The 11153-nt window shown below is 49.4% G+C and overlaps 1 protein-coding gene across 1 annotated transcript; it reads right to left on the reverse strand.

Annotated features, from left to right (window-relative positions):
* Positions 1-4196: 4196 nt before the first annotated feature.
* On the reverse strand, positions 4197-8957 carry LOC128423676 (uncharacterized). The gene is made up of 4 exons (XM_053409115.1): positions 7956-8957; positions 5465-7814; positions 4785-4803; positions 4197-4524 (listed from the first exon to the last, which is right to left on the reverse strand). Exons 1-4 carry the CDS (start codon positions 8955-8957, stop codon positions 4197-4199), a joined length of 3699 nt encoding a protein of 1232 aa, XP_053265090.1.
* Positions 8958-11153: the final 2196 nt, after the last annotated feature.

Consider the following 11153-nt stretch of genomic DNA (forward strand, 5'->3'; position numbering starts at 1 on the left):
CTCTCTCTCTCTCTCTCTCTCTCTCTCTCTCGTTCTCTCTCTCTCTCACTGGACTGGATCTACGCTGACCTATTTAACATTATTAGAATGATATTACATAGATGCTTCTAAAAGATCACAGGGCCACAGGGCATACTTGTAAAATGAAGCGTTTCTTACCTTTGTGCTCCCCCCCCCCCCGTGAAAACAGTTTTCCTTCTTCTGGTTGCTCTGCAGTGCCCTCTGGTGTCACATTTTAATAACACATTGTGAACATTAAAAGTTGGGCATCATGTGTCCATACAGTTATGAAAACAATTCCTTAACCCTTCTTTAGCATTCAAAACCACGAGTGTAGATCTGCCCTGTGTGCATGTGTGTGTGTGTGTGTGTGTGTGTGTTTCTTGGGCATTCCCTTCCTTTGTGATGTATCATGAAGAAAGGAAAAGATGAGACTCTCTGCGTCAAGCATGGCCAAACCCAGCCCTCCAAATGTTTTGGGACTACAACTCCCATCATCCCTAGCTAACAGGATCAGTGGTCAGGGATGATGGGCATTGTAGTCCCAAAACATCTGGAGGGCCGAGTTTGGCCATGCCTGCTCTAGGTGATAGATAATAATGCACCATTCATTTCTACAGGAGTTTAAGACATACTGTAATTGTCCAGTCTCTCACATTAATAACCCCTAATAATCTACTGGCACAGGAACATAGGAAGCTGCCTTATACAAAGTGAGACAACTGGCCTATCCAGCTCAGTATTCCCTACACAGACTGGCAGGAACTTTCCTGGAGATATCAGAGATTCAACCTGAGACCAACATACAAGACATATGCGCTACCATTAAGTTGTTGGCTGTTTCCCCTAAGAATGAAATGTGTGGGTTTGTGTTCAACGAAATCCTACTCAGAGTAGAATGAATAGTCCTAAGATAGCCATGTCCACTAAGTTCAGTGTGCCTACTCTGAGTAGGATTAGTGTTGAACCTGAAGCGTCTGTAACCTGAAGCGTCTGTAACCCGAGGTACCACTGTAATAGCAATGAAACCGCAACCATGTGTAAGTTTCCCCCCACTTAAGTAATGACATTTTCCAAAGTGAAGCAAGTGAGTGGGGAGAAATAAGGCTCTGCTAAAAGTATAATACAGGGCTGGATGAAAGTGCAAAGCTTGCAGCAGTTATTTATTTCAATTTTTATTTTGTTCCATAAACGTGAATAATTTGCTTGGTAGGACAAAACAAACCAAAAAGGTTTCTTCTCCCCCCCCCTTTGTTTTGGCTGAAACCCAATTAGCTTAGAAATATATCCTGGCCCCCTAAGGAGTTTGCCTGAGGTCAGATATGGAATGGGCTAAGTTTAGTGGAGTGATCATGAAACAAAAATGCACATCCCCTCACATTTTGCGTCTCCAATTTATTATGTTCTGTCATTACGAGAACATAGAAAATCATAATTTAAGCTCCCCTGTGCATCCCAGTGGCAAAATTTGTGGAGAGAACCTTATCACAGACACTAATTTGTTTGGCCAGCAAATTTCTGCGCCTTAGCTTTCTTTCATTCACTGAGCACAGCACAAAGAAACTTTGCTTCCTACGGTAGCTTTTGAGAAAGTGCCCTGACAAACAAACATAGCCAGAAGCTACAAATGACAGGGGTGCAAAAATCCATGCACTCAGTATCTGTGGTTCTGGCACATCAGGGTATGTGGTACTGAAAACAGCAGGAAGCCATTGGCCTGCTACAGCAGACTATTATTGAAGCCTTATCTTTAACCCTGGAGGGTCCAGCGGTCCGCCTGACCCCGTGGGCAGAGGGGAGAAACTACTCCAGAGACGTCTTGGTCGGAGAAAAGAGATTTATTTGAAAAAAAAACAGCATGCTGGGGCAACCAGCAGAATAGCTTCTGTAAAACTGGCTGCGCCCAATTTCACATTTACAAACTTTCTTATACCTTGAAAATACCCTCCCTCCCCCAAGCTTCCCCAAAATCCTCTCCAATCAGCTAGCAAGTTTTAGCTTACTCCCTAATATGGCATATAGCTAGCTAAGCCCCCTCCCTCCCTTGTTTGTGTGCTCCTTGTCTCTTGCGTTTCTGCAGCAGGAAGCATAGCATGTGCAAAAAAAAAGAAACGACCGTCTGGCCAAATATAGCAAACTTCTAGCTGAGAGAAAGCAAAGGAAATGGGGCCTCCCTGCTAGCCAGAAGAAAGAGGAAGCGGGCCCCTCTGCAAAGCCGCTGCTCTCCCTGCTAGCCAGCAGAAAGGGGAAGTGGGCCTCTTCCAAACTCTCTTCCAAACTCAGCAAAGCAAGCAACTTATCAGAGCGATTTATCAGAGCAATTTATCAGAGCAATTTTACTTAAATATAAAATAGAGGGAATACCTTCCCTCTCCCTTCACTCCCTCCTCTTCTTCTGAACAACCTAATACTTAGGTTCGTTCAGGCCGCTCGGGCTCATAGTATCCTTGGAGGAGAGCAGTAAGGGTCATGACACGGGGCCCCATCATGCGAGACATCATCTTCTCCATCATATTTTGCATACATTGCATCAAGCAGGGCATACAGAAGCAGAGAAGCAATAAGATTAAAACAGGTCCAGCAATTAAAACGATAGCATGACGAAACCAGCTGCTGTCAGGCAACCAGGAGTACAACCAACTCCATGGATCCACATCATCAGAGGGCTTTAAAGGATTTTGGGCTATCATTTGTTCCATGTGGTCTATGGTTGCAGAAATATTTGCTGACTGGTCTGAAATGTACATGCAGCAATGGGAATGAATTAAAGCACAAACTCCGCCCTTAGAGGCAAGGACTACATCCAAAGCGTAACGATTTTGAAGGACCACTTCCCTTATCTCTGACATTTCCTTATTAATTGCTTTTAAGGCCGAGATGGTGGAGTTAAACAAAGCCTCGGTCCAGTTTGCCAATCTATGCAGATCCCGGTAATTCATGGCTACACCCAAAGGGGGTAGAAGGGACCTAGAGATGGCTGTGCCGGTATACTGGTTAATAGGTGACTTCGCGTCCCTTTTGTTACGCAAACGGACTGTTGGGAGCTTATCTACCTTATACACCAGGGGTACGACTACTCCTAAAGTACAGGTTCCAGAAAAGGCAGAGGGGATTTCTTTGTAGGCTCTTGTGCCGCAGAGCAACCACAAATCAGACTGGAGCAGGCAGTTAGATCTGCTGCGCGCCGTCATCCAGGTAAACCAAGTATAAAAATCGACACACATAGCATCATAAGTGGAAGTACCTTTTTGGAAGCAGGAAGAGCCGTTAATATACTCATAAGTCCAATTGCAATATGGATAGTGACCTAAAAAATTGCTGCTGTTATGATTGAAACGGAGACATCGAGGTGCCTGTTCCATGAGTGACAGAAACACTGGGGGTGAATAGGTGCGACCGTCTGACATAAGGTTACTAATCCTAAATGACTCATTTATTGGAATACTATGCAGTAGTATGCCAGGCTTCTTAAATTGAGGAGGGATATGCATACAAACCCAACATTCAGAAAGATTAAGCATAGAAGAGAAACGATCTATATCTCTAATATAGGTATTATTACTCCAAATCTGATGATAGGGCTCTGACCGGCCGGTCTTCCGTATATGTGAGTCATCTCCCAGACCCAACCCAAGTAGGGCTAGTACCAGAAGGGTCAAGGGGATGGGGGCTGGTTGTTCCCTCCCACAAAATCGGTGACGCTCATGCCAACAAAAATACAGGAGCATCCAAATAAACAGGGCAGTAGATATTACTCCTATCCACCACCCCCAATCTGTCCATGGTTCCTCCCACCATAAGTCAGCCATGATAGGGATCGGGAGCGGGATTAGGTTGTCCAGGGACCTCGGGCCGATCCAAATGACGGGGAAGTGGATGCGCCCAGGCGTCAAACCCTATAGTGTGGACGTAGAAACCGGGAGTGCCAGATGGGTGATTATAGCTTCGGTGAGTTGGTGAAAGGCGCAAACCCCAGGAGGACGGGAGCCAAGGGGGATGGGCTACCACACATCCACACGAATAGACAGCTGCGTTTAGGCGGCAAATGCTAGGCGTAAGAATTCCCACCGGGGCACCCTCGCACCAAACAATACACACTAGAGTCCTCACGGGGACCTCGGAATTGTCAGGCGGTCGGGTCTGACTAACTGGAACGTTGGGGGCGCTGCCGGCGGGCGTCCCTCCCATCCAATTCTTCAGCCGTGCGTAGAAGTGTCAGCGTCCGGAGTGACACCAGCAGGGCGGTCGTCTGGCGGTCTCCTGGAGATGGTCAGCTTCAGTGGATTAGCAGGATTTGGCGTAGCTGACCAGTCAGACACAACTCTCTTCACTCGGGTGTGGTGGACCCACGGGGTGATGCCAGTGACTTTTACAGCAGTGGGTGTGGACAGCAGGACAGTGTGAGGACCCTTCCAACACGGTTGTAGAGGTGTCTGGGCCCAGTCTTTGATCCACACTTCGTCACCCGGCTCAAACTGGTGCAAGGGTTCAGTCAGAACACACGGGGTGCGTTCGTGGGTCCACCTGTTAAGAGAAAGAAGAACTCGGGAGAGTGACTGCACATAGTTATCAAGCTGTACATCTCGAGTGACGTGAGGAGTCAGTAGCCTAACATAAGGGACTGGTCTCCCAAACATTATTTCAAAGGGTGATAAGTGGGTACGCTTTTGGGGTAGGCTTCTGACCCTTAATAAGGCAAGGGGTAACATAGATACCCAGTTAGAGCCTGTTTCCTGGGTTAGCTTGGACAACTGATTTTTCAAAGTCCTGTTCATTCTTTCTACCTTTCCTGAGCTCTGAGGCCTATAGGCGGTGTGCAATTTCCAATTGATTTGCAGAACTTTGGCTAGTTCCTGCAACACCGCATGAACAAACGCTGGGCCATTATCAGAGCCAATAGTTCTGGGCAGGCCATAACGGGGTATGATCTCCCTCAGGAGGCACCTCGAGACTTCAGAGGACCGTTCAGTTTTAGTAGGCCATGCCTCAACCCATCCAGTATAGGTGCACACCGCCACCAGCAAGTAGCGGTGCAGTCCACAACGAGGTAATTCAGTAAAGTCCACAACAAGATCTTCCATGGGTGCAGTTCCAATATGTTGGACTCCCGGGGGAGCCAAAGGTCCTGTTCTGGGGTTGTTCTTTTGGCATAACGGGCACTGCCTGGAGATCTGGGCTGCCAATTGGTAAAGATGGGCTATATAAAAGCACTGCCTCAGCTGTGTGGTTGTGGCATCTGGTCCCATGTGGGTGGATTCATGATATCTTTGGGTTATCTGTCGGGACAAGGACTCAGGGATCCATATTCTGTCATCATGAGTAAGGTACCATCCTTCTTTGGACATAGTCAGTTCCTGGGCATCTGCGGTGTCCCTTTCCTTCTTGGTGTATATTGGCTTATCAGCGGTATTCAAGATCTTTTCAGGGACCAGTGCTCCAATAACTGATGCGGGAGCTGGTTCCCGGGCTGCTTCCTTGGCCACTCTGTCTGCTAGTCGATTTCCTCTGGCCACTTCCCCTGGTCCAGTTTTGTGTCCATAACAATGGATAACTGCTACTGCCTCGGGTTCCCATACTGCATCCAGGAGGTCCAATAAGGCTTGTGGGTGGGCCATCTGATTTCCTCTGGAGGTAAGCAAACCTCTTTCCTTCCACAAGGCTCCATGGGCATGTAAAGTCAGAAATGCATACTTAGAGTCAGTATAAATGTTTATCTTCTGTCCCTTTGCCAGGTTCAGGGCTCTAGTGAGTGCAACTAGCTCTGCTAGCTGGGCCGATGTTCCAGGTGGGAGTGCCTTTGCCTCGATCACCTGGTCTTCCAGGGCTACCACTGCATAGCCTGCTTTTCGTTGTCCAGCCTCAACAAAGCTGCTTCCATCCACAAACCATGAAGGCCAGTGAGGGCTTGCTTCATCTTTGAGGTCAGGCCTGCTAGAATACACTTCGTCCATAACCTCAATGCAATCGTGCGGTGGCTCCTCACCTTCTCCTACCGGCAACAGGGTAGCTGGGTTGAGGGCGGTGGTGACCTGGAACTTCAAACGCGGATGCAGCAATAACATCTGACACTTTCTCATCTTCGCTTGGGAGAGGAAATAGGTACCCTTCATGTCAAGCAGAGCTGGGACTGCATGCGGGGTCACACAAACAGTGTCTTGGCCAAAGGTGAATTTGTCTGCTTTGTTCAATAAAGTGGCTACTGCCACAACTGCTCTCATGCAGGGCGGTAAACCTTGTTCAGTAGGCGTCAGGCGCTCAGATAGGTATGCCACGGGCTGCTGCCAGCTTCCCAATTTCTGGCATAACACTCCCTTTGCTGTTCCCTGGTCCTCATCCACAAACAGGGAGAAAGGCTTCTCAGGATTTGGAATGCCTAGCGCTGGTGCCTGCTGTAATGCCCTTTTTAGGTTCTTAAAGGCCTGCTGTTGTTCTTCTCCCCACACAAAGGGGTCCTTTTCAGTTCCTCTGGTCGATTCATGCAGAGGCTTGGCAATTGTGCTGTAATCTGGTATCCATATTCTGCAGAATCCTGCCGATCCCAGAAAGCCACGGAGTTCCCGGCGGTTCTTTGGCTCTGGAATCTGGATAATAGCTTGCTTCCTTTCTTCCCTCAGGGCTCGCCGCTGATGGGATATATCAAATCCAAGGTATTTCACAGTGGGCTGACATATTTGGGCCTTTTTCTTAGATACTCGGTATCCTGCCTTGGCTAAGTGATTCAGCAAGTCTTTGGTGGCTTCCATACACGTGTTCTCGTCTGAACAGGCCAGGAGCAAATCATCTACGTATTGCATCAGAATTCTGTGTGGGCTGGTGGGGAAGCTGGATAGGTCCGAGGCCAATGCAACCCCAAAAAGGGTTGGTGAATTCTTGAAGCCTTGCGGGAGTCTTGTCCACGTATATTGCACCCTAGTGCCTGTTCCTGGATCTGTCCATTGAAAGGCAAACAGGGGCTGACTTTCTTCCGCTAGGCGGCAGCAGAAGAATGCATCCTTCAAGTCCAATACGGTGAAATAACATGCGGTGGGAGGTATTAAACTCAACAGCGTGTAAGGATTGGGCACATTGGGGTGGAGGGTTTCCACGGCTTGGTTAACCAATCGAAGGTCTTGGACCGGACGATATCCGCCATCTTCCTTCTTTACTGGCAAGAGTGGGGTATTCCATTGAGATTGACACTGCCTCAGGATGCCATGGCGAAGTAACCGTTCTAAATGTACCCATACTCCTTCCGCAGCTCGCCGAGGGATAGGGTATTGGTTCACAGCCACCGGGTTGGCAAATGGCTTGGGCTTGACTATTATAGGTGGGATGTTCCTCGCCATTCCTGGAGGATTGCCTTCAGCCCATACCGCAGGGTTCACTTGTTCCAGAATACTGGCGGGGATGGGTCCCTCCTCTTCTTTTACCACCATCAAGCGCCAGTGTTCCCTCAAGGGTACCTCTAGGGAAAACTCTCCTGCTGGCCCTGTGGTCATTGTTACTTCGCCTGTCGGTTGGAAGGAGATCTGGGCTTGCAATTTTGAAAGCAGGTCTCGGCCCAATAATGGGATGGGGCACTCTGGTATGTACAAAAACTTGTGTTGGACCACTTGGCCACCCAGGCGACAGACAACAGATTGTAGGAATGGGGCCCTTTGTGATTTGCCTGTAGCTCCTATTATGTTAACCGTTTGCTTGGTGGGCTTGGACACTGGTACAGGCAAAACAGAGTGGGCAGCTCCTGTATCAACCATGAAGGGGATGGTTCGGTTCCCTGTTTGTAGTTTGACCATGGGCTCACGGGAACCTAAATCAGCTGGGCCCGGTCTGTCCTAATATTCTTCCTCTTCCCTCAGGCTCATTGCGCCAGGTTGTCCTTGGGCTGGGGGGTACCAGGGGGGTCCTTGTCCACGTCCTCTACCCCTGCTGTTATTTGCCGATGTCCAAGGCCTCAGTTCCTGTCCGGGTCCCACGGGAATGGAGCCTGGGACTCGTCCTCCTCGTACTCCTCGTCCTCTTCCCCCTGAGTGAGCCTGTGGGCATTCTCTTTTCCAGTGCCCTTCCTGCCGGCAGATGGCGCACTGGTTCCTCCCCAGGTGGCCTGGCCCTCCTCCCCGGGCACTTCCTCTTTCTTGGGGAATGGGTGTGGTGCTCTGCAGCGCCATCAGCTTTTTAGCCTGATACTTCTCCTTTTTCTTTTGGGCCTCCTCTTCCCTTAGGTTGTAAGTGGTCTGAGCTATTTCCAACATCCACTCAAGGGGGTGCCCCATGAACCCCTCGTGTTTCTGGATTTTTCGGCGGACATCGGCCGCCGCCTGAGCTACAAAGGCAGCTTTTATGATAGGGGCGTTGGCAGCCTCATCTGGGTCCACAGGAGTATACTGGCGGTAAGCTTCCTTCAGGCGTTCTAAATATGCTCCTGGGGCCTCTTCATTCCCCTGCACTACCTCTCTGACCTTCACAAAGTTAGTGGGTTTCCTGGCTGCCCTTCTCATACCATTTAACACGTACTGGCGATAGGTAGTGAGGGTGTTTTGGCCATCATTTGTTTGATAATCCCAATTTGGTGTATTTTCGGGGTAAATATTTGGAATGTTGGCTTCCGCCACTTGTTCTGCTCTCATATGAGCCCGTGCCTCGGCGTGTATTCGCCTGGTCTCTTCTGTAGTTAATAGTGCATCCATCAGATACTGCACATCATCAAAAGTGGGATTGTAGGTTTTGAAAATCCCTTCAAACAATTTTATAATCTTTGCTGGGTTTTCCTCAAAGGAGGGATTCTGGTTCCTCCAATTACAAACATCTGCACTTGAAAAGGGTATATGCTGGACCGTGTAGGTCCGTGCTGCTGCTGCCCCACCTGGTCCCGGGGGCCCTGGGGGGTCATATACTCGGCGCAGAGGGGCTATTTTCGCTGCTGACTCCTCTTCCTCTTTCCTTGCTTCGTGCCTTTTGGCTCCCTCCCATGCCTTCATTAAATGTTTCTGTTTCTTCTTTGTCTGTCTTGGCCTACATGTGGCTGCATCCAATAGGTGTAGTGCCACATCTACCTCGTTCTTCCATGGTCCAATCTCCCTTCTCACCCTCTCGTCATCTTTCTCTGCCCATTTCTCTCCTTGCTTTACTTGTTTTTCCAGCTTCTCTCTGAACTTCTCCACATCTTCTTCCTCATCATCTGCACTTTCATGTTTCTCGGGCTCCCCCCCCCTGCTTCTTCCTCAGGCTGCGGGGCCGGTCCAGGGAGACCTGAGACCAGATTGGCTAGCACTGGGGGTGCGGTTGGTGGGACATACGGGGGAGGGGGTCTTAAAGCTTCCTCTCCCTCTCCTTCAGGGTCCTGCAAGACTGGGGGCTTTGGCTTTGTCACGGCACACACCCTGGCTCCTTGTCCAAAGGCTGCACGACAATCTGTCAACCAGGGGGGGTTCTCTTCCACATTCTTTTTCCAAGTGGAGATATAAGGGATTTGGTCTGGATGGACATTGACTATGTTCCGCCACAAGGGGTTTATCAATTGCAAGTCAAAGGTCCCCTCTGAGGGCCAATTTGTTCCTTGGGTGGGCCAATCCACTTCACAGAGTGTTCTAAGGCGCTCCCTTTTCAGTTTAAAGCCCCAATCGTCATTCTTCGTGGCTGCTTTCCAATTATTCAAAAAACACTGCAAAGGGGTACATTTGCTGCCTCCGGATCCCATTTTCCAGATACTCCGCTCCTGACCGGGCTTAAAATCCTCTCACACTCCACACACTACAGATTGTGACTTGGACGAGCTCACGCTGCCAAGGAATGCACAATCCTGCAATCGCTCGGCCAAGGGGACGCTAAGCCCCGGCCCACACTTGACAATTCAACCACTGGAGTATCTGGCACACAGCACACAAAACACAAATCCCTTCACCTTCTCCTTCCCCTTCCCCTGTTTGTCCTCCTTCTGGCGGCAGCCTGCTGCTCACAGCCAGACCCTTCCCTGGCGGCACTTTACTGCTCACAGCCAGGTGAAGCTGATTAGGCTTCGTCCCTTGCCCTTCCCTTAGGGCTTACCTGCTCCGCTGCAGACCTCCCCTTCGGCCGTTCTCTTTTCTCCCTCGACCGGGTGTCTTCGGCGCAGGCACGATGTGGCGATCTCCCCCCACAAACTGGCAGGGTGGCGCCTGGAAACCGCGAACACCACTCCTGGTTGCTCACCTCGGTCGAGTCTGGCCCCTCTGTGGGGTGGGGACCTATCCCGGACACGAGCCCCCAAAACTGAAGCCTTATCTTTAACCCTGGAGGGTCCAGCGGTCCGCCTGACCCCGTGGGCAGAGGGGAGAAACTACTCCAGAGACGTCTTGGTCGGAGAAAAGAGATTTATTTGAAAAAAAAACAGCATGCTGGGGCAACCAGCAGAATAGCTTCTGTAAAACTGGCTGCGCCCAATTTCACATTTACAAACTTTCTTATACCTTGAAAATACCCTCCCTCCCCCAAGCTTCCCCAAAATCCTCTCCAATCAGCTAGCAAGTTTTAGCTTACTCCCTAATATGGCATATAGCTAGCTAAGCCCCCTCCCTCCCTTGTTTGTGTGCTCCTTGTCTCTTGCGTTTCTGCAGCAGGAAGCATAGCATGTGCAAAAAAAAAGAAACGACCGTCTGGCCAAATATAGCAAACTTCTAGCTGAGAGAAAGCAAAGGAAATGGGGCCTCCCTGCTAGCCAGAAGAAAGAGGAAGCGGGCCCCTCTGCAAAGCCGCTGCTCTCCCTGCTAGCCAGCAGAAAGGGGAAGTGGGCCTCTTCCAAACTCTCTTCCAAACTCAGCAAAGCAAGCAACTTATCAGAGCGATTTATCAGAGCAATTTATCAGAGCAATTTTACTTAAATATAAAATAGAGGGAATACCTTCCCTCTCCCTTCACTATTATGTTCTTATGTTCTTGTTGGAGGCCCATGAGTTCTAGTTTTTGGGTTGCCTAACCAGTGGGCTGTGAACACAACAGCAACAGCAATAAAAAAAAAAAAAATATTGAGGGCCCAATTTGACCTGCAACTCCCTAGAAAGAATCACCTAGCTTAGTGGGAGAAATGAGTCGCATTTCTCCCCTGTCACTTTAAATCGCCTTTGCTTCTTGCCTCCAACTTCCCTCCTGGGTTTTAGTGGCATATTGAAACGTTAACATGTAAAATCTCTGCATCTGTT

The sequence above is a fragment of the Podarcis raffonei genome, chromosome 11 (genome assembly GCF_027172205.1).
Source record: "Podarcis raffonei isolate rPodRaf1 chromosome 11, rPodRaf1.pri, whole genome shotgun sequence".
NCBI classification, from domain to species: domain Eukaryota; kingdom Metazoa; phylum Chordata; class Lepidosauria; order Squamata; family Lacertidae; genus Podarcis; species Podarcis raffonei.

Excerpts from the sequence above, each read along its gene's own strand:
- LOC128423676 (XM_053409115.1), bottom strand. The coding sequence starts at position 8,957 with ATGAAGGCATGGGAGGGAGCCAAAAGGCACGAAGCAAGGAAAGAGGAA. Across the intron at positions 7,815-7,955 it reads GAGTCCCAGGCTCCATTCCC|GACAGACCGGGCCCAGCTGA; the intron begins GTGGGACCCGGA and ends GAAGAATATTAG.